The sequence below is a fragment of the Siphateles boraxobius genome, unplaced genomic scaffold, assembly GCF_051911475.1.
Source record: "Siphateles boraxobius isolate OS27281-9 unplaced genomic scaffold, OSU_SipBor_1 8, whole genome shotgun sequence".
Taxonomy (NCBI): domain Eukaryota; kingdom Metazoa; phylum Chordata; class Actinopteri; order Cypriniformes; family Leuciscidae; genus Siphateles; species Siphateles boraxobius.
Window position 1 is genome coordinate 10,972,354 of NW_027509208.1, and position 24,768 is coordinate 10,997,121.

A 24,768-nucleotide genomic window follows, 5' to 3' on the forward strand; every position below is an offset into this window, starting at 1 on the left:
ACACATTTTACTACAAGAGTCTGTCAGGTAATAGGACAGTCTAACTGTGCATTTGCACAACCTGACAAACATAACCTGAAGTGACGTCAACGCATCTTAAGATAAGGTTTGGAGAGTGTTTGCTGGGACTAAACCTCGCTAAATATAACTCTGTACACAATTATAAAACTGATAGCTCTGGTCCTGGGTGACTCAAAACAGCATTCCTGTCAAAATCCTGTAAAACACCCGTTTACCATATAATGAATGGATCTACTTTAAAAAATTGACACATTTTTGCATTAAAACCTTCAATTATTTTTTCCATTATGCATTAACCTTTTTATAAAAGCAAAATGGTAGCTGGTTTTGTCATTAGCTTGTTGTAGATGGTTTGATAGCTGGTTTGTTGCTGGTCCAAGATGGTCTACCACCTTGAACTTAAATGACCGATTTGGACCAGCAAGAAACATGTCTAAAAACACAATTAATAGCTTAACTTGGTACTGCAAAGATTATTCTGATGATGTTGCGCTTTGTATATATCCTTTAATGATTCATTAGAGATGTAAAGCCACACACAGAGTTCAGCGATTTCATGAAAGGCCATCTCAGGGACAGTATATCACCCTCACAGAATAGATGGCCTATTGGGAGGAAATTAAATGAAGCCTACAGAAAGTGGTGTAGTGTGCTTTACTGTAAAGTAATAAGGTTTTATGCCTAGTTGTTGTGTGGCTATGCGTGTGTCTGTGTGTATTTGTGCTGAGTTTCTGGGAAGGAAACTAAAGCCCACTGAAAAGCGAGTGATCTTGGGTAAAGTTTAAACTATACTGTCAACAGCGTGTAACAGCAAGAAAAGGAATTGCCTTTTCAGGGTTATGTCGGGCTGATGACTGAGCATAATATCTGTCAAATGTTACGGTTCACCCACATACACAAAAACACTGGAGTGACGTCCACAGTGTCCTTTTCTCTGCAAAACATCAGATATTTGCTGTCTACAGCCTACAGTTTTCCATCATCTGAATCCTTGCGTCCTTGGAAGACATGTTTTGTTCAAAACAAATTGTCTCTCTTCTTTTGCAAACTCACCCCCACTCTCCCGCTGCCTTTTTTTGGCAACTCTTAAACCCTTTTTGTGAGCCTCAACAAATGGATAACCTTAAGCAAACCAATAACCAAGCCCAGATACTTTTCATTTAAATTTTATTATTTGTCTCCTACAAGTCCATTCAGAGCAGCGTTCAATGCTTTTCTGCTAGTCACCCTGTAAAGAATTGCAAAACATTAATTAAATGTGTGATTTCAGTGTGTGTTTGTGTGTATTTCACAAGGGGATCTTGGTGGTAGGCTAGCCACACTCCAAACCCCATTTAAACAAATTATTTCCAGATGTTAACTAATGAAGTCATTGTGTTTTCCCTCTTTTCATTCATCTTTTGTAATGAAGGTGGAAGCCCTTCCTCCATCCAACTGATAATTCCTCACAGTTTGGATAAAGAAAAAGAGAAGGGGAGTATTCACAATGTATTGTTAATACTTCGCCAAGCCTTAACTTAAAACCTAGAGAGCAAGTTCATCAAATAAAAGGATTCATTGAGGAAAATAATAGATTAAATGATGTAACTTTGTTTTGGCGGCACAAATGGTGATTTGGGCCACATTGAAAGCAAAAATGACCACCTAAAACCATCCTTTTCCCCTTTTTCCCCATTCTGTATGCTCAAGTATCCATCAAAAGAGCACTTTTACTGGAATACTTTGGCAGCTGGTGAAAGGCTCTTGGACTCAACTGCCTGTGCTGCTTTGCTTTCATTCCTTTTTTGGCTCTGTTATGAGTCCGAAGCACCAGCGGCTAGACTCTCACTTCTCTTCTTTCTGTCTTTGGGTCATGCTTTCCCTCCCTCCTCTTCTTTTTCAATCCCTTCACACTTTTCCAAATTCCATCACCATGTCTCCCTCCTTATCGACTCATTTATAACATCAAAAAGAACAAGAAAGTTTTCAAATCCAATCTAGTCTTTTTCTCCATCCTTCTACATTTCTTCTCTCCTCTACCTCCTCCCCTGCGTGAAAACTGCTGGTTAACAGTCGGTGGAGGTCTGGAATTACAAGCCTCTCCAGAAATACCCCTCCGACTCTAAATATCCCACTTAATAGATTCCAGCAGTAAAGGAATATCATAATGTTCAATCACAGGCAGCCATTTTCTAAAAATAGCTCTTGCAGGTTTCTCCACTTATTTTTTCCTTTTGCATTTCTGGAATTCCTCGCAAGTAAACCTGATTTGATGGAGGGAGTTCAGCCGGTACTGACATAATCAGTTCGCCTTAAAAGGCACCGAGTCTGCAAATAGAAAATGCTACGGTACACTCCTGCTTAAAATCATGTTCATTCATTACAAAAAAAATCTGAAGGGATGAGTGCAAAATAAGCAGTAAACTAAGTTTCTAAATGTAACGACACTAACTTAAATACATTTTTCAATAGAGTGAAAGAAGTTTTTGTAATTTATTAGTTATTTTTCCAATAACATGCTACTTTTCCTCCCTCAACTAGTATTACATCAAAAACTTATTTTTTGTTTCTGTGTTTTGCATCTTCAAATCCTAACTTATTCAAGCAAATCAACTGACTATGTTCTCCTAGACTTCAGAGCTGTAAAGTCCAACTGATTCTATGGAGTTTTTAGCCGCTTTTCCACCACTGGGCCAAACTGTTCTCCTTTATTCGTTCCATTCCATGCCGATCCAGCACAGCCGGTACGGATATGGTTTCATTGTCCACTGTGGTTGTCCAGCTGATAACAGAGCTCTTTTGAATGCATTAAAAATGTTTCAGTCGTTGCCTTGGTAACAAGAGTTTACAGAAATTGAGATGTAAATAGCGACCGCGTTATGGAGGATGATTAGATATTCCTTTTAATTTTATTATTAACGTGCGTTTACTTCGCTCAAATAGCGTGTTTGGCCAGCTACAAAGAAACTGGTAGCCTGGCAATGGACAAGTGACCAATCCTGGGTGTCGACAACGTCACTACATGCATTCTTACCAGCACGGTTCAGCTTGGTTACCAGCATGGTTCAGGCCATGCCAAACCAAACTCAAGTGGAAATACAACTGGAACCATTCCTTACTGTTCTTAGTACTGTTCGGCCCGACGGTGGAAAAGCGGCTTTTGTTGTATGTAAATTAATCGATTCATAAAATCATTTGTGGCATCTTTAAACTTTCTATAGCAAATTATTCACTTAAATGCTGCTGATGTTGTCGACCAAGTTATATAAATTAGGGTGTATTCAAAGTCTTTTTTGTAGCATTTAGTTTAAAGTTATCCGTTCAAGTTTAATGCAGTTTGTTCTTTTTATTCTACCAAAAACACTCAATGCTTTAGTGCCAAATCTCTGATTTAATGATATGAACGCATCACGTCCCTTAAGTAGCTTTAAATTAGTGAACTACACTACTGATTAAATATTGCCAACTACTTTTTCAAAAGTTTAGTTTGACTTGGAAAGGTACCGTGCAGTTCCAAAGTAGGTTCTCCAACATTATAAATAATTCACGGCAGATCTAGACAAGATATTTTTACTTTTTTTTTTTAGCAAAGAAGGCAAAGAATGGGATCAGTTGCAATACAAACTCCCCTCACACACATGGCCACGGCTCCAACCACATTTGTGTTTTTTGTATCTACAGGGGACTCAGGGTCAGTTCAGTCATAGTTTGGATGATTTAGAGACGCTAACAGAAGAAAGGTGCATACAGCGATGTGCGTCCATATGCTGATAGCACGCAGCACAGCTTAAATAATAACAGCCTTCTGTCAAAGGTTACATGAAGTAACCCAATCAATTTTCTGCCAAATTACAAGGTTTGTTACTAGTGGAGATGAAGCAGACCCCTCAGCAGACACAAAAAAACTCTCTCATATTCCTGCACTTACACACATTCCTGTCTAATTCAGCTACATGTCTATAAAATGCACTTACACAAATCCAGCTCCTACTGTTTTATGGGAACTCCAGAGAAGCGCTTCACCTTGCATAAAAATTACACACACATTCATTAAAGTAGTCTGTTTTGAATCAAAGGAAACTGTTCAGAAATTAGAGAAATCGTCTAAAGGTAAAAACTAAAATAAGTTTAAAAAAATATGCAGCATGAGCTTTAAATTATATACTAAGAAATGTGAATTAATTGGAATGTGTATAACAGATGTTCGATCAACAAAACTCCTCAAATGTCCCAAATAATCTACAAGTTGTTGGTAAGTAAATTGTTTAGCTGTACTGTCAAAACTTCAAACAAAATGCACATTTTGTTTCTGCTCTTATCTTCCTCTGAAGCTCGTTGCATTTTATGTGAATCATATGCAGACAGAAGTTAGTGTTTCTTTCTCTCCTCCACACCATAATGTAGAATCCAGAGCAGTTGATGTTGTTCACACTGTATTACACACTACAATTTGTCGTACCAACCGTCACATGAAGGTCAGACATATGCTCATAAGCTTTGAAGTGTTTTGATGTCAGCGGCATTTGTGCCCCTATAAAACAGATAAAAATTACCACATACAGTAAATGTGCCCTTCACGAAATAATGGCAAGATATGGGTCAGTGCGAATTGTGGTTTAATTAGTCCACCAATCAGCTTCTGCCCAGACTTTTAACGTCACTACATCAGACACGGGCCAGTGTTTGTTAGCCGTACTAAACAATGAGGTGAGTGTATTCTCTCTCTTTTTAATTGAATCTTTTTCTCAGTCCAACTGCAGTATCTTCTAAATTTTTCCAAGTCTACTCCTCTAAACATGACTGATACAAGCTGAAAATACATCCTGTAAACAGATTAACCAAAAGTCTGTTAAATATATTCTGTAGATTAATACAGGAGCGATTTTATGCTAATAATGCGTGTCATTTCTAAAAGTGCATCTCTTGCAGTCAGTTTAAGCATCTTTGTTTTGTCTGTGTGCAGGAGAGGAGTTTCAACTGGTTTTTAACCAGCTGCTATCACAGGAAGAAGCTTCAAGAGGACAGGAAGTTGTTGAGTTTAAATATTTGCCAATTAGAGAACAGTGTTTACAGAGCACGTCCTGCATTTTGCACATCGTGCGAGTTTGTCTGTGCGCAAGACATGCAATGAGAAAATAATGACTGATGACTAATAATGAGAAAAACAAGCTTATAATCTCTAAAATGTTCCTACATGTTGTATTTTATTGCATAATAATTGTATTAGGCTATGAAAGAGTACTGTCCTGCCAAGTGTATCCTAAAACAGACAACAAACACTACTGTGGTAACAAAACCTTCTTTGCTGAGGATGACAATGTGCTAGAGCTGAAATGTGTTTATCCAATAGTGTACACAAACAGAGATCAAGGAACATGTGGGAAGATACTGAAACAAACAAGAAACACACACACGCACAAACACACACACACACACACACACACACACACACACACACACACACACACACACACACACACACACACACACACACACACCTGGATTCAGCTATAACCACACCCATCATCATGTCATCATCATGCCCCTGGACAATCCTCTACCTAATGATTAGTCCTAGTTAACTAACTGATTCAATGCTGAAATATGATTGATTCAGGTGATTGATTCCATGTCAGTGTCTAGAGAAATAAATGATTCATTAGCTGTCTCTACACAGTAATTTAGCAAGCTGGCAGCCTGGGAGACAGCTGGAGCGCTGGACCGATGGATGAATGTCTGAAAAACAGACTGAAAGAACCTCCTATTGTTTTATCTGATCGAAATAGAAATTATGTGTAATCGACAAGAAAAACATTTTTTATTTGTGGAACAGTATAAATTAGAATGTCAATATGTTTATAGATAACTAAACTGCTGTTTAAATGTTTGGGGTCTGCAAGTATTTTTATTTATTTTTTAGAAATGAATACTTTAATTCTAGAGACTGCACTAAATTGAACAAAAGTGACAGCAAGTACAATTATTTTAAAAAAGATTTGTATTTCAAACAAATGCTGTTCTTTTGAACATTCTATGCAATGTTCTATCTAATCAAACAATCCTGAAAAAAAAGATCATGATTTCCACAAAAATATTAAGCAGCACAAATAACACTGCATGCCGTCCAAGTGTTGAGTTCTGTTGTTCTCGGGTTTGTTATCGCATGTTAAGCATGTTCAACAGAGCAATTTACTAACAATGCGTTGGCTAAAGCATTCAGGCTTGTGTTTGCATGCTGTTCCTGGCTCAACAATAAGGCTAAACCTCTGAATTGATCCGCTTTAAATCTCTGCTACAACAGCCATCAAAACAGCAACTTTCAACAAAATCACAACTTCTTAAATTGTGAAAAAAAAAATTACATTTAGACTTCAAATCTTTTTTTTTTTTTTTTCTATAAAAGTTTGTTGCCTATTTATATGTTATCTGTCAATGCATTATACCCAAACGAGATTCGCTATTTCAACCTCTCAATCTTTCAATGCACTTTTATGCACATTAACATCTGAATTATAACCACACCCAAACCCTCTCAGCTCTACACTGACTTCAGCTTTCTTTTATAGTTCCACTTCACTATGATCCAAATACACCCTATAAACAGTCATACTAACCATTGAAACAGCAACATATCTTGTTCTTTTTAACTGAAATCTACAGACAGGCCCTACAATGCTCCAGAGTTTAAAGTTCTTAAATTGCAACAAGATTCATGTGTCAGGAAGAAAAAGTATCTCATCATGTTGCGGTATCGGACTAGCGTCTCTCTCATTCCCTGTAGATGCTCATACACACGCACACATACACAACCTTCGAAACAGTCAATTCATTGAACAGAGCACAGACAGAGTAGAAGACTGCATCTGATCCTTCCATTATATCGGAGCGTAATAGCAGTGCTGTCACTCACACAACCAAACCGGACACTCATTCTCTCACCACTAATGTGCATAAAATCTTTTGGATTATTGCCACGTTACTGTGAACAAAACTTCCAAAAATGTCCAACAGTCATTCTGGCTCGTAGCTTTTCAAGAGGTCAACAGAGTACATAAGAGGGCCACATATGCACACACACACACACACACTCTCACACACAAAAGGTCTAGAAGTGCAAGTTTTCAAGCCCTTTCTCAGATTACATTGGTATTAGTAGAGTGTGTTCCAGCTTTAGGAGCAGTTTGACCCAGATCTGATCTCTCAATGCGGCTCCCACCCAAGCCAACCGGCTCTACATGCACTGCACTCCCTACCAGACTCATAGAGGAAATGTCCAACTTTCCATAAAGACGTCAGGCCAAAATAAAAAAGGCTCTTTCTCTTCTCCAGCTCCCACACTCTCACTTTCATGCTTTCTTTTTCCTCTTCTCGCTTTTCTTTTCTCTAATTTCACCATATTGCATTCTCTAAGTCTCAGACTTTCTCTCTCTCCTTTGGTCTGTCTGCTCTCCATCCGTTCTGTCCACCTATGGTCTATTCGTTGACCTGGGAAGTACAAAACTGGAAAGCACTTTCAAACTGGCAAGCTCTAATCTGATTGGCTGACTTTATGCAATCAGGTTTTTCTTTTTCTTTTTTCTAGTCTCCCTGAAAACAAAGTCATGTTTACAAAGTATTGGGTTGATACAATGAACACTTTTGAGGAAATAATCTCTGGATTTAGCAGAGTTTGCAAGGTTACAAATTTAACGACTAAAAGAAAAATGTAGGCATCACATCAAAGATTACTTTTAACAGTACTAGTAAATTATTGTATCTTTCAAGTGAGTGTAAGATGACGGCAACACAGTTCACAGATACAAAAATACAGTAAATATAACTTGTCTATTTTTAAATAATTTAAAGTGAAATTTAGTCCTGTGATGGCAAAGCTGAATTTTCAGCATCATTCCTGTCACAGGATCCTTCAGAAATCACTCTAATACTCTGATTTGCTGCTCAAGAAACATTTCTTCTTATCAATGTTTAAAACAGTTGTGCTTACTGTTTTTGTGAAAACCATAATATCCTTTTCCAGGATTCTTTGATGAATAGAAAGTATGAAAGAACAGCGTTAATTTGAAAAATAATTATTTTGTAATATTATAACAATATCTTTACTGTCACTTTTGATCAGTTTAATGTATTTCTTTAAATAGGGGATGACTTTTTTATATATGAGGTTCACTTATGTTAATTGGATTTTGCAATATCTTTCTGAGGTCTGTAGGTACAGAGTCACAAACAAACCGTTTAAACAGGACGCGTCAGAGTGAACAATCTTTTACTCTTCCATATTTCATGTTGTCAGCAGACTCAAGTGCGTTGAGTATGTCAGAAACTAAACGGGTATCTGTATACTGTATCCAGTGTCGATCCTGTCAGTGATTATAATGGGTACTTCTCTTTGCTGTTGATGCAACACAACGCTCATGTACTTACCTAAACTTTTGAACAGCAGTTAAATGTATGCATTTACATAAACAGTCACAAAGAAAGAAAGAAAGAAAGAAAGAAAGAAAGAAAGAAAGAAAGAATTTTACCAATAACAAAAACGGTTGCATAAATTCCTGTTTAATTTAGTTTTTAGCCATTTAGCTAAATGTGTGTGAAGGACTTTAGTTTGAAAAGCATGAATGAAACCTTTGGTCACAGCAGTTACAGGAAAAGTTAAAGCACTTCATTTTCAGACCCATTCACTGTTGTTTCGTTCTCTTCCACTCTATTTATCTAGTCAAAAAGTCTTGACCTGCACAGTCCATTATTCCCGTTTGCTTTCACCATCTCTCTCTCTCAGACCCCTCCCCCATCTGTTTGCCTCTAATTGCATGCACAGCACATAAAACAGAACCAGACTGTTTTCTTTTCACATAGAATGTCTCATTGCATCCCTCTCTCTCGCTCTCTCTCTCTTCCTCTCACAAAGTGGGTATATGCCTGGATTGTAGGAATGTGAGCTGAAGACATTCCTCTCCAGATTGGCTGAAAAGACATCACCCATCACCATCAAATGGGATTACCAGCAGGGTAAGGGAAAGTGAGAGTGAGAGAGACGGGAGGGGTATGAGCAGAAGAGAAATAAACCCTAAACAACGCAAACTGAGCGACAAAGAGAAATGAGAGTCCAAACTTTTCTCTGCTGGCAATAAAACGGTTAGTACAATGGCCTTTATGAACCAGGACTCCACCAAGCAAACCACTACTCCTCTACTGCTGCCATGAGCGAAGTGCCAACCCATACACACATTAAAGTGCTAAACATTCAACTGTTCAAAAATAACATCTTTCCCAGATATATTGGAGGTTTTGAGTTTGAATAAACTACTTTTTTGCCAAAGCCTTGTGCAAAACTAGAGACAAACATTATTTTTGCTGAGCAGAAAATTTCTGAATTGTTTTCTGTACCTCTTTTAATTTATTCTATTCTTTTCTGGAGCTCTAATTCGTCCTTTTTGTCTTCAAGTATCTCACTTCACTCTCAGATATATCATCTACTTGTTTTATCCTCACGTCTCCACATCACATCAGTGGATTAAATGTGTTCTCTATTTATTCCTTATCTGTAGTTGTGAGCATTGAATCATCCCAGTATTTTTCCAATGGAAATATGTTGCATGTTAAACAACTTGCCCTAAATATTAAAAAAATACAAAAATCCTGCATTTAAAAAAAACGAAATTATAAAAAAAAAAAAAAAAAAAAACAACAACAACTCTAAGTAAATATAAAGTGTTAAATGGTTATAAATTAACAGGTTTTCTCACATATCAATGAACATAAGTTAGTTTTAAAATGCCTCATTCATCCATGCAAGTTTCTCAAAAGAAAAAAAGAAATAGTTTGTACCTTGTTTTTTCACCTGGGTAAAGTTATTCCTGTTGGATGTAGGTAATTCCTTACAGGTGTGTGTGTGTGAGTGTGTATGAGGACTGTAGCTCTCAGTCAGCTGCTCTTGTCTTTATATTAGAACGCGCAGACACGCGCTGAGTGACGCGGCGTCTGCCTCTCGAGCTCCGCTCTGACTCACTAACTGCAGTCTGTGCTTGTCTGACATAATAAGAGTCCTGCAACTTAACTTCCACAATAAAAGTCCCCATGCTCACCTTTATTTAAATATAATAACGTAGGCTATTTCATATTTAAATATATAAATAATTTATTATTTAAGCTAGTGCATGTTTAACATTTCTTTAATATTTGATAGCTCAGGTAAATGAAAAAGGAGTGTTGTAACACTTGTTTTTAAGTTTGAAATACTTTTTTTTTTAAGTTTAAACATCTACAACTTATCCGTAAAGTAAGTAGTGGTGTGATAATTGATTGTTTTGCTGAAAAAATTATTATTATGCCATCTCTGATCACCACAATCATTTCAATGTTTAATGAGACACGCTAGTCAAAAAATGTAAACAAGTGGTAAATATTATGGAAAATAAAACAAATAAAATTGGAAACAAATGTAAAAAATTACTTTATAAAACGTTGAAAATGTTACATTTTGCGTATGTTATTTAAGATTGTGCTTTTCTGTCATTTAACATTCAATAACAAGACTGCAAATCAAATCATAAACTAGACAAGACATTTCATTTTTTCACCTAAAAGTTGTTTATCGTCCTGTAAATAATTAATAGTTTTACAAAAACTTCTACTGTCACTTCAGGAGGGGGTGGTCATGTACTAAGCTCATTTCTAATTGGTATAAAAATGTATATTTAGAAAACCAACCTTAAAAAACTAACCAGAAACTATTATTTGTCACAATGTAGAAGATTATAATAAAATAAATCCAGAATGTTTCATATAAAACATCCAAAAGATAAATTTAAGCCACTTACATCAGTCCTGATACATGCGCTTGGCTTGTGTTACTCCTCCACTGTTTAAACTTTCAACTCAGATAAAATCTCGCTCTTGTAAATGATATGAGTTTGTTTTAAAAACATCCTCTAAATAAACCATGTAAACTGAACACGCACTCAATGGGCAGAAAAAAATGAACTAATTTATATTTCATAATTTCACATATTACTGAAACAAGTATAAGATAAAAAAAAACTGTCTAAACCTTATAATTATATATGGGTTTTTTGGGGGGAGGGGGGGGGGTCTCTTTGATTATCTGCAATCTGTATATCTTGCGATGTATTGTGTAGACACAGATACTTACGATTCTTGGATCATTTCTACATCTGCAGTAGATAAAGTGTTCTGGCACATTTTCCAGCCTCTTTATCCCCCCAATTCACTTTCTGTTCTTGACAATTGTGTTCTGCTGTGTTATTTGAGTGTGTGTGAATGCATTCTGACTTATTTTAGACTAATGGGAGTACGGGTGCCATTATCGTTTATATGAGGGTGTGTAATGTCTATTTTCAGAAGTGCTCTGTATTATTTTATGTCTCTCTCCTGGCTCACTTGTGTCAGGGGTGCAGATGAGTCGCCCCTTCAACGCTCATGCTAATCCTCAGGAGTGACTCATAACATTCAGTAAAGAGCTAGTAGATATCTGCTGGTGTCAATCACTACAATAGCCATCAAACTATTTTTTTATAAATACAATTTTAAGTAATCATGTATATCCGTCTTTTTACACTAAAACCCTAATATATATATATATATATATATATATATATATATATATATATATATATATATATATATATATATATGTATATATATATGTATATATATATATATATTCGGAACTGACACATTTCATGACACCCTGATTAATGTATGAAATTACTTAAATATAGAAGAAAAGATTGACCAAAAAGTATTGAAATACTTTAAGGGATAGTTTACTCAAAAACGATGTGTCATAGATAGTGTCATGGTGTTAGTGAGAGAGAAACAATCACTATTGTATGTCTCATATGCCAAATATCTCTGTCCAGACAAAGACTTTTAAGCTCTTCAACAGGCTATCAGTTAAGGTTCTAACTTTCCATCTTGTCAACACACTAGTGCACAACTCTCACACACACATTCAAGGGATAGTTTATCTAAAAAACACAAAGGAAGATATTTCTATCAATACACTTAAAGTCATTAGGGTCTAATGTTGTTTTGGACCCCATTGACTAACATTGTATGGACAAAAACAGACACATTTTTCAAAATAATTTCCAAATTTTTCTTCTTTTGTGTTATGTAGAAGAAAATAAGTCATTCGACTTTTGAATGCCATGAGGGTGAGTAAAGATTTAAATTACTATTCCTTTAAAAAGTTTGTTTTACAACAAACTATTCATCTAAGAATTAGATATTTTTGTCTATAAATGTAAACTACCGCTTTGTACTTCAAACCCATCATCTGAGCAAACATTATACTTCTAAATGACTTCTCTTTTGTGTCTTTCTTTCACTTTTTCTTTGAAGCTATCCAGTAACAGATTTTTTTATTGAGATGGCCTGCTTTGGACTCTCTCTTCCATATTTGGAAAGCTGCTCTATTCCCAGTGGGTCACTTTAACACTGTTAGCCAATGCAGTGCTGAGTCTCTGAACCCCTCAGCCAATCCCGTATCCCCCTCATCTCCTTATAAGGACTGCACATAGTCAATAGTGTTCACCTTCCCTCTGGCCTTCTTGGCCACACTGTGCTGCTTAATCATTCTAAAGTAAACTGGCGGAATTTGTCAAAAGCAAAGCTAATGTTTTTTATCCGTAAGTTATCTGTGATAAGTCTCTTTTTGTCATGGGTTATTAAAATGTGCATTTTATATCAAGCAATATTACTTTCAGGCCTTTCAGCAAGGACGCATTAAATTGATCAAAAGTGACAGTAAAGACATTTTAATTTTCTATTCATCAAAGACTCCTAAAAAAAAGGTCAGTAGGGGTGTCATTGTTTCCAAAAAATATTAAAGCATAATAATAAGGCATGTTAATTGAACACCAAATCAGCATATTAGAATGAATTCTGAAGGATCATGTGACACTGAGTACTGGAGTAATGATGCTGAAAATTCTAAAATTGATTTTAAATTAAAATAACATTTCATAATATTACTATTGTTACAGTATCTTTGATTCAGTAAATGCAGCCTTGGTAATCATCACTTTTTTCAAAAACAATCTTACCAACCCCAAACGCTTGAACAGAAGTGTGCTTTCAGGCTACTTAACAATTACCTTACCTTAGCAATTATCATACAGTATTTTTACGAGCCACAGTTGTATTGTATATAAATAAACACAAAATAAAAAGTCACAGTGCACAGTGGAAACTCTGGGTTAATTTCTAAAAATGAGGCTCGCAAGTCCAAGAAAAACCTATTTGCGCTATTTATCAGCAGAGGTGCAAGAATGATAGGAAAACGTTTGGTGAGCTGTCACTCAACAAAACTGTGTGCAATAAACCATTAAACTGAATTTTCCCATAGAAAGCGTCTCTATATGCTTGTTTTCTTTTGGATGTGCTTCTAAACCACACGCAACGCCTGTGCAAGAAAATGATTGTTTATACACCATTTGGGTATTTACGAGCAACACCTCATAAACAAACCAGCTTTGAGAAACAGCGCTGAGTCACACGCCAGAAATGCAACTAGCTGACCAGCGCTCCACGGATTTAACCATAATGCTGGGCATAAAGGCATGGTTTAAACACTACACCCATACACCTGACCTCATACACCGTGACCTTCACTACCGTGACTATTTGAACTAACAAAAAACTGACCCGGGCTTCGTTTCTCAAAAGCATCGTAAGCTAGATCGTAGAACCATTGGCACCAATAATTTCTACGATCAACCTAGCTCACAATCGTTTTGAGAAACGTAGCCCAGAGAACCTGACTGCAATGGGGAGAAGAAATACAGATATGGGATATGAATATTAAAACCTCCTTCATTGGAACTAAATTGGTCAGCATGTAACTGACACACTACCACAATAACCACATCAGCACTGTAAACTCAAGCAAAACATCTGAAACTAAAACCCCATGAGTTGAGAGAAAGCTACTGTGGTTGTGGTCAAGAATAAGAGAGCTCAATGAAATGTGACCAGATTGTTTGAGACCGACCCTCAGTTTGCTGCAGTTGTCTCGAGTGTCCATGACAACAACCCCACAGTGGCTCACGGAGGTTTGTGGCAGCCGGTGCGGTATGGCAGCAATGCAGTCGGCACAAAGATAGCAATACACAGCACTTCAGCGCGGATTAAAGACTTCCTTTCTCATCTGTTATCCTTTCTGTCTCGCTCTTTATCTCTGTCTCTCTTTTTCTCATTTACTTTTGCCACCATGGCGATCCACTAATCCAAAATAAACAAAAATCCGGAATGTTACGTTGAGTAATCGTTTAAATATAAACACATAATGAGTAAGGAGGTAAATTATTGCATCATTTACTTCAAAGAGACTTTGTAGGAGACATTCAGTGTCTGTCTGTCTGTCTCAGTGACATGTGATGAATCGGTGAGGATTCCTGGCTCCTCAGGTCATGATCCAACCCTCACCCCTGAGCCAATGGTGCAATTATACTTCACTCCGGTCCTTTTGGCTCAGGAAGTGAAGGATTATTGTCTGACTTTTTGTCACTGGTGTGGCTCTGACAGGGTACAACACCTTTTACTTCCTGGAAAAATGTAAAAGGGTCTGCCGTACCCTTCACCTCTGCACACACACCCGTCATACGTCACTAAAAGACTGATACAAACCAATATGGATACACTGTCACAGATGTTTGATCTTAAATCTCATGAGAGTAATATGACAAAAGAATAATATCTTGAAATTTTTCTGACAGAATTGTGTAAAGAAAAAGCATCATCCTGATTTTAAGTGAATTTTAAATGCAACTTTAAATTCAGCATCATTACTCCAGAAATCATCCTAATATGCTGATTTGGTGTTCAAGAAACATTTCTCATTATTATCAATGATGAGAAATTTGTGCTGCTTAATAGATTTGTGGAAGCCATGAGAAAAAAATTCAGGACTCTTTAATAAATAGAAAGTTCAAAAGAACAGCATTTATTTAAAATTGAATATGTAAAAGTTTTTTTGTCTACCTTTTGATCATTTTAATGTGTCCTTTCCGAATAAGAGTATTTAAAAGAAAAAAGAAAAATGAAAAAAAATCTGACTGACCCCAAACCTTTTGACGCTAATGGATTTAAACCAGAGTCCCCCTGCAACACCAATCAACTTTGTTTTCTTCAGTCATGTCTCATCTCGCCTAGTGGTATACAGTCTTCACCAACTGGTATCAGAACCCTTTTAGTGCTCGCTGACCTTTCAAAATTCATCAGATATTAGTGGAGTGGTGGTATCACATAACCACTATATGCTGATGCCAAGAAAAGATCCAAAGCCAAACAGACAGTACATTAACGAAAACACACCCTGTGTTCTCATGAAGAATTCAAGTAAATTTGATCCAGTGAAAAAAGAGGCTTCTAACACAAGGTTTTCAGAAGGCTCTTCCACAAACCTACAGCACAAATCTAGTATAATCCAGCTTTAATTCAAAGGGGCTATTGTGAAATGTCTCACAATCTTAGCAAACACATTCATCAACCTGTACAGTTGATATCAGATACCACCTGCTGCGTATCTTTAATTCATCATACGCACACAAATACACACAGAAAATGGACATATGCGACAGCAAGTATACCCTAGGCCATAATGCAGGCAGTCTTCTCACTTTCTGTCTCTGTGTTTTTTTTACAAGCTCCAGGTGTTATCATTTCAGTGTGGTATGGACTTTACACACTGTGAAGCATGTTCCCATAAAACCCCTGTGATTTCAGCCCAACAAGATCGTAAATCAGAGGTGCACACAACCATCTCTCTTCTTACACAGATGCTCCTCTGAAAATAAAACTTTTATTTTGGCTGTAACAGGGATTTAGTTGCTCAGATAAATGTCACAAACTGAGTAATATGCCTTCATTATAAGCTTAAATTTATATACCATATTTGCCTCAAAACTGACCCACAAACCCTTTCCTCTTGGTCAGCTTCAGGTGAACACCCACCAAACACCCTGTTCATTCACACCTTCCTCTTTTTGGGTCTATCTCTCTGTCCCTTCCTGTGCTGAAGGACATTGGGCCCTGTCTATGGCATCAAAGTCTGCCAAAACACACTGCGCGGTTTCCTGTATGGCGTGTATCCCCGCAGGTTGTAGCGTCAGTGGCAGGGAAAGCGATCAAGGGATCAAGTGTGAAGAGATTTGAACATGTTAATCAAAGTGCATAGTGCAAAGGTGTTAAACGTTAAAGGATGTTCACTCAACACTTGGTTAGAAACAATGAACAAGCACATGTAATGCCCCACCAACATACATATGTTTAAATAATTTCTATAATTATCAGCTGAGATAGTGTCTCTATTTGAGTCTTGTATTTAATTTAGCACTGAATGTCTTAAAGTTAGTTAGTTATTGTTTATTTGAGTGTCAAACACCTTTTATGGTGCCCAGCCCTCATGGGCTTATTAGACACAACAGCTTCACACATATCACCAAAATAGCCACGTGATATAAGACAAAATCTCCAACATAGTATAACTAAACCACAAAGATAAATACACATACAAATAGAGATGACATACGGGATATCATACAGGATACAGAATACTTTGCCGTAAACACCAGGCTTTTTCTATAAATTTTGCCAAAGCAAAAACATGATTATCAAACAGCCAGCACAAAATCTCCCCTTCATATTTCCAAAATATATCAGGATTTTTTAACTGAACTAATTCAAAAAGATAGTTCCTTAAATCATAGTATAAAGGGCAATAAAAAACAAAGTGAAATTCATCTTCCACAACCTTGAGATCACAGAATTCACATAAACGTAAATGTTCAGGTATACCCTTAAATCGACCCACTTCCACTGCCAGAGGTAAGGTACTAGTTCTCAATTGCGCACAGAGAGACCTCTGCCTTCTCTTTAAATTAAGGAAAATATAAGGTTCTGTTACAAAATCATTCTTAAACTGAACATAATTTCTGAGTTTTGGCTTCTTCCATATATCTTGTTTCCAGTGATTTTCATATTTACTTAACAGTCTTTGTCTGACATCCTTTATATTACATTGAAGCTTATTGTAGTACCTTATATGCAAGTCAGACACAGAAAATATTGACAAAACTTCTCCACACCAGGGGTGATGATTTGCTCTGTCCCAGTTAAAAATTTTCTTCGTTAGCCTTTCCTCTGGCAGACTAACAAGACGGTTCCACAATCGCACCATTTCACACCTTTGTTTTACAATACATGGATCCCATCCTGCATCTCCATTCACAGCTACCTTCGCTGCATATTTATGTACCCCAAGAAAACATCTCAAAGCACGATTTTGAACAGAATTACAATCATAAACCTCTTCAAATCCCCAAACTCCTGCAGCATAAAACAAAACTGAGTCAACCAAAGATTTATATAGTTGTGTAAATGTCAAAAAACCAAGATCTGTACATAGTTTCATTTTACTCAACACAGAACCCAATGCCCTTCCAGCAGACTCTGCTAGTATTTTTCTTCCCTCTGTAAACTTCATATTTTCATCAAAAACAAAACCAAGGTATTTATAATGACTGGTATATTTTAAGGACACAGGCCCAAACTGAAATATATAAGTACTCTGTAATTCACTTTTTTTCCTAAATTGAACAACTTGTGTTTTTTCATAATTAATAGTAAGACGCCATTTCCTACACCAGGAACTCATAATATTCAACATATTTTGTAAACTTACTTCATTTTCAGCTATCAAAACAATGTCATCTGCGTAAAGCAGAATACTTAGATTCATGTCCTCAATTTGTACACCCAGATTTCCCTGCTTAATTTCTTGGGCTAAATCATTTATGTAGAAAGCAAACAGGGAAGGGGAAAGTAAGTCACCCTGCTTCACCCCAAAAGGTGTCGGAAACCAGTCTGTTCTCAAATTATTTATCTGTACACAAGCAATGGGGTCTCTGTAAAGGAGTTTTATAGCATTATAAAATTCCCCATTAATACCAAATGAAAGTAATTTAAACAGTAAAAGGTCTCGATTAACACAATCAAACGCCTTTTTGAAATCAACAAAGCAGGCAAAAGTACTTTTACCTCTATCCAAACGCGCTCTCACCACCGAGGATAGCACATAAATATGATCAATACAGGACCTGTTTTTCCTAAAACCATTCTGTTCATCTACTAATCCCCCATAAGCCTCCAAAAAAGCATTAAGTCTGTTGTTAAGGACTCCTGAGTAAATTTTATAGACTGTACTAATCAAACTAATCCCTCTATAATTCAGCGGGACCCTATGATCATCTTTTATGGATTTCGGGATAGGTTTGATAATTGATCGATTCCACACAGATGGTATAATACCATTCTGAAAACATATACGACATAAACAATGTAGAACATTACACAAGCTAGGGATCCTAAGCACCTCGTTAGGGAGATCTTCAATGCCCACAGCTTTATTTACCTTGGCTCTATCTAGTACTTTAAGTACTTCCTCTAACGTAATATCACTGTTCAGTATATCATTTTGATATACTTAAATATCTTTTTTTTTTTTTTAAAAAAACTTTTTTGTCTTAAAACTCTTAAATTTGTGTGAAAGTTATAAAAAAAATTGTAAGAGATATTATAAAATAAAATAAAAGGATAGTTCACCCAAAAATGAAACTTCTGTCATTATATACTCATCCTCACAACTTCATGACTTTATTTTTTCTGTGTAACACAAATTAATTTATTTCCATGCATTTGCAATAAATGTGGACTGGGACATTTTCACTTCAAAAATGTTGCAAAAGCACCATACAAATCAAAAAAGTGGTTTGTGTGCTTTTAACGTCATACAATAATAACAGACTGAAATTTATGTCATTATACACCGATTCACAGCAACTTAATCATTGAGCTGAACTTGAAAACTGTATTGGTCTGATTTGTAATCATTCAAGGTTTTGTGAACTGAATCAACTGATTCCTTTAAAAATAATCTGACTCAAAAGTATGATTTGTATAAATCAAACATAGTTACTTCTCCATAAACTCTTATAACTTTCAGTGAATAACTCGAATATAGTCCATGAAGACTCGTAATATAGTCCATAAGTCATCTTCTAGACCACTTTTATGATACACTTTTATAACTGTGTAGCTTGACAGCCCAGTCCTCATTCATTTCATGATATGGAAAATTGTAGCCGGAATGTGTTTCAAAAATGTACCTTTTGTGTTTCACCAAATTAATTTGGTTTGGAATGACATGAGGGTGAGGAATGTATGACAGACGGTTCATTTTTGGGTAAACCATTCAAGATGGACTAGATATATGAAGGGGGAAAATGTTGAGAAAAGAACAACATATTTGCAAGCAAACAAACAACTGCTTCAAACAAGCTTTTTAGTAGGCAGCATCAGATTGATTGTATATTTGACATGCCTCATGTTAAAGCAATGCTGTTGTGCCAGCAAATGTCCAAGGCCCATCGCTGAAACATGAAACATGAGACCAGGTGAAGTTTATCACCCTTTTACTAGTTTACCCAGAGAACATGACCAGAGCTGCAAACTCATACTTTCCGCTTGTCCTCTAATTGCTTTACGGCAATTCTGCAAATAACATAATCGCAGGTGTAATTGATAAATCACTGTAACGCTGAAAATAGTTGAACTAAAGGAGAACTCAAAACATAGGGGACCTGTAAAAGATAAATGTCTGCTGCTAGAACGAGGTCTTAAATCCCCACTTCATCATTTTATTCAAAGCACTAATGTGAACAGCAAGTATGGGAATATCCAGAGGAAATCAGCTGGAATGTGTAAACGTGTTTGGAGGGTCACAAGGCAAGGTTCAGGTCTGTTTGTACCCAGAGGATGCTGAGAGACAATAACATGCCACACAGCATGTAGAAATGACCTCGGGGTAATTATACAATTATGAAATTCCTGTTTTTACAACCAAATGACATGGTGAAGTGACTAGTGCTGGGTAGAGAGCAGTTGGATGATGTGTTTTTTGATGGGGTGGAGGCTCTCATTATCTGCACCCCTGTTGAGTCGTTTCTAGCGGTTGATTTGTGACGTTACGGTGGAAAATCTTTTGGGGAAGCAGCTTTTTAAGGCAACAATTTGCTGAAGCTCAAGCAAAGACAGGATTTTGCCAAACGGCATGCCATTTAAACCCCAGCTTGGACCTCGTCCAAAACTAGAAACAATTTTCCTTTCGTAGCTAACACATGCCTGTCAAACCCACAAATGCGTTATTCACACTCAGGTTGCATCAACCTATTATTTGTTTTACCTTTTGTTTGAGAGGTCGTCTGCTTGCTCATTTGATCTGGAATCACAGAACGGATGGGGAGATGTATGGAGAAAAGTCACGAATAAAACCACAAGGACTAAATGTTGCCCTATATTCCCAGTACAGCATGTACAAAATGCAAAGCTTGCCATTTACATGATTTATTGTGTATACGCTAACAAGAATGCACACAATTGACTTTTTTTCTCTTTCTTCCCAACATCCACCCACTAAACACACACATGGTTGTAAAGAAGAAAAGGCATCTAAATTAAACGGAAATCAGCCAATAGCCACAGAGACAAAAAGCCCTTAAAGTCTTTTCAAACAAATAAGTAGTCCTGGGTAAAGGTATGACCACAAGAGCCTAATGTCACATTCACACATATTTCAATGCCACACACAATCCAGACAAGATTACAGAGCTGAACTACATTTATATATAAGACTGACTCTGCCTAGAATCAACAAAGAGTCCCTCCTTCCCTCTGAGACACTTTTGCTTTTATGTTGCTGCAGTTCAAGTTTATGTCATCCTTTGATCATAGCCAGAATAAAAGCTCATGTAACAATGCTCTTTTACTTTGCTGTAAACTAAAACTTTAAATAATATGGTAAATGTGATGTTGCTTATGTTTGGGGAAAAAAGACTTGTGATTCAGTGAGCTATAAACAGCAGCTCTGAATGATTCACTGACTGGGTGATTCTGAACAGAACGGGTTTTAGCGTTTAAAAGCTTGATCAGGAAGGATAGGGAATGAAAAACTGAATGTCTTCATTCAGAGGCTGCAAAGAACGCCAGTGCAATGGTGAAACACATCTGGCGCATGTTTACAAAGAAAAACAATGGAAAAGCAGCCCAGCATAAATGCACTCTGCGTGCATGAGATCGAGGCTATTTCCAGAATCTTTTAGACTGATTCATTAAAAAGAATCTATTTTGAGTCATTTGTTCGGGAATTGGATATCAAGGCTCGTGTTGTGTTCACTGCTGTGTTCAGGACATAATAGTGTACGCTGTATTGGGGGAAACAAGTTTTCCTTACTAGATTGTAAATCATAAGATTATCACAAATGTTTATTTTCTGCATTTGTGATTTTAGTCAGTTTTAGAATCTCTGTACGTAGCACATAAGTTAGGACCGGTATAACTTAGAGGGTCACTGGGAATATTTGCAGGCATGTAAGTACTGGCTTACCCTGCATGTTAATGTTGTGCCCTTGGGCAGTGCACTTAACCTTATCTTGACCCTAAATTTAAGGATGTTGTCTTTAAAAACTGAAACAGTGCTAGTGAGAGTCAAATTGCACCTACTGAGTAATCTACAGCAAACTATCTTGAGGCATTGAACATTACACCAAAATCCACTGTCAGATCAGTGCTCACGATAACCCATGATAAATGATAAAAAGAGAGTGCAGTATGATACATCTAATACAAAAGATCCTTCTGAAATCTGGCAGGAGTCATAGCACAACTGCTAACACATATGCAAACACATACCGTACACATCTCCCAGTGATTTATGGCACGCAGCAATGCTCGGCCTCTGACATGGTGATAAGGGACGGAATGCATTTGTTCTCTAAGTGGGGCTTTCCCATTAAACCACCTACTGACATACAGTACGTAGGCAGCTGGGGTAGTATATCACCACGGAAACATTGGCAAATGTTAACACTTTTGATCAGAATCTGTTTATTTTACTTAAACTATAATGTTTTAAGGTTTGATGTTGGTAGGATTTATAAGAACTATTATAAAATATGCCTAAAGCTGCATATCAAATAAATAGTAACACGACAAATAAACCCAAATTTGCAGTATTCATGACAAAATATCTCACTGTGCATCCGATAAACACTCTACAGGAGTCAATTTGTAAATGGAACGGCAACACAGCTAAAATCATATGGTCGTATAACAATGCCAACAAGGCAGATTGTATTCATACTAAGCACAAGCATACTTTTATGTTTTCATAATGTTTTCTTATGCTCGTATTTGATCAAAAATGCAGTAAAACAGTAATATGTAACATAATATTTCCATTTAAAATAACTTTTCTATTTGTAAAAAAGAAAAAAGAAAAATCACTGACCCTAAACTTTTTAACAGTAGTGTACTACTACTTTATTTTTCCTCATTAGGCAGGAACAGGTGGTATTAGTGGGAGGGACATTTTCATTTTAGGGTGTATTTAATAGGATAAGAATCAGTGCAGGATGAGTCATCAGAATTTTGGTAAATTTTCCCTGAAAAACACAGTAAATTTTAAATGTGCTTAACTGCAAAAGTACTTGCACTAGCATATAGATTTAATGACTTCATAAACACAACACAAACTTTTTAAGGTTAAACTTAGAAACGAACGTTCAACTGCTGCCTTAAAAACGTGAGTAAACTCAACTGAACATGAGTAAACTCAACTTAAAAATGACCTTTGTTTCACCTAACAAATAGTACACCTAAGTTTAATTTTTGAAAACTTATAAACTTGAGTTCAAAATCCCAAACTTGTCAAGACAATGGAGTTAAAGCGAAGAAATTAGTTCAAATAACTTAATTGGACTGTGATGATGTTGCAAGTCCTGATTTTGCAGAGTTAGACACGTGGGTCAAAATGTTTTGTTGATCCTGGAACATTCCTGTCTGAAAATTTCATCAAAAACATATCCCTAACTTAACATAACATATCCCTAAAATCAGAGGGAAATGGTAGGTGACTAACACTGATGTAGAATCACCCTACCCTTGTTTTAAGCCTAAACTTGACATAAACTGTAAACTTGTCCCTCAAACCTGATTCGTTGATTGAAATGTTGTTCCAAAATCAACAAAGTTGTGGATCCACAAACATGTTGAACTTGGTGAAATCAGATTTTTTGATGATGCACAAGATTCAGCAGCAGTACTCACAGTTTAGGTTTGGGTTTGGTGGGGAGAGGTGGAGCCTTAACCGCTGAAGGTGATGTAGGTGGAGCCGCTGTTTCCTTTACACTTGAAGGTGATGGTAGATTCTCATCTGTTGGCTTGTTTAAGGTCTGACCATTTTGTAGAGGTCTGTTGGGTTGACTTTCATGAGGCTCTTTATCTGTGGAGACCTGAACAGGCAATGCAGAGATGCTGGGCCAGATGTCTAGCTCGTTGATCTGGAAGGCCTCAGCACTCGGTGGGGTTTTGGGTGGGACTTCCAACAAACTAATCTCAGTGGGTGGAGGAGGTGGAGGAGGGAATGATTGGTTGTCCTCAAACACACTTTCGTCCCCAGATACACCGTTGCTGGGAAACTCTTCTGCAACTAGAGATACAAGATAACAGAAGACATACAGCTCATTATAGGGTGAGAACAGATTTCCTTTCCTATTAAGTGTGTTGAAATCCAGTTGGCCCACATCACAATCCATTTCAGTGGAATAAAGAAGGAAATAAACCGGTCTAAATAACCAGGGAAATCAGTTCCTGGTTTTGTCACTGTAGAACAATAGTTTTTACAATGATTTAATGCTCATTGCAAAACACCAACACACCTACAGTGGGAGAAAAAAACCTTATAATAACTAAGAGGTCAACAGTTAATCCAAAAGTTAAGCTGAAATGTAATCCTTTATTAGACATGAATTCTGGCTTAGATTGCCTCAGATTTACTTAAATGGCTCTGTAGTAAACTTGAGGCCTGAGGACTCCTGGAAATATGAGTACACCCACTCCATCACATACTGTAGTGTAAACATTCATCCCTCTTCTGCCTTTACTATGTGACACACACAGCTATCAGCACATACTGCATCCTCACTCCTCACCCCACACTCAGATCTTGGAGTGATGTAGACGGGACATGGCTGGTTGAACTCATGCAATTGACATGTTTTCAAGATGGACCACATTGGGCCCCATAACATGTCATCAAAAGATCACTGATGGAGATCCTATGCCTTTTTTGAAGCGGGATTAAGTGATGGAGATCCTATGCCTTTTTTGAAATGCATTAAGTCATTACAACTACTGTGTTACATCACTTAAATGTACTGCTTAAAATGAGAGGTTGCTGTAATGTTGAAACTATTAAGAGGCTGTTTACTTTGGTTAATTTTATTTGTTAGCCTCCTTTCAAACAATGTCATATTTAATACACTCAACAAAAGGAATAATTGACACAGGGAATAAACAGGAGTCATTCATTTTGTGCAAAACTCTTTCTTATGGTGTAAACATCACTAAATTGTGTTTTTAAATCATTTGTAATTTATGCTTAAAAAATAACTTGAATGTGACATAAGACAGAAAATTCAGTTCATTCATCACAATAATATATTATTATTATTAGTTTTTAAAATTGCAATAACATTTACCAATATTACTGTTGTTATTATTATATTGATAAAATATATGCAGCCTTGGTGAACATACTGTAATGAGAACAATAACAAAATCTTACTGACCCCAAACTTTTGACCAGTAGTGTATACATTTACAGTATATAAGATAGATATTTGTTATGTA

At 36.6% G+C, this 24,768-nt stretch overlaps 1 protein-coding gene across 16 annotated transcripts in view; it reads right to left on the reverse strand.

Annotated features, from left to right (window-relative positions):
* Positions 1 to 24,768, reverse strand: part of palld (palladin, cytoskeletal associated protein) — an 85,636-nt gene that overhangs the window by 15,607 nt on the left and 45,261 nt on the right. For 10 of the 16 annotated variants that reach the window (XM_077220705.1, XM_077220701.1, XM_077220699.1 and 7 more), the window contains one exon: positions 23,185 to 23,566. In XM_077220705.1, the coding sequence (XP_077076820.1) occupies positions 23,185 to 23,566 (382 nt within the window). Of the gene's footprint in view, positions 1 to 9,825; positions 10,059 to 20,263; positions 20,300 to 23,184; positions 23,567 to 24,768 lie in introns of those variants that run through there. The other 6 variants (XM_077220698.1, XM_077220706.1, XM_077220703.1 and 3 more) reach the window with 3 other exon arrangements.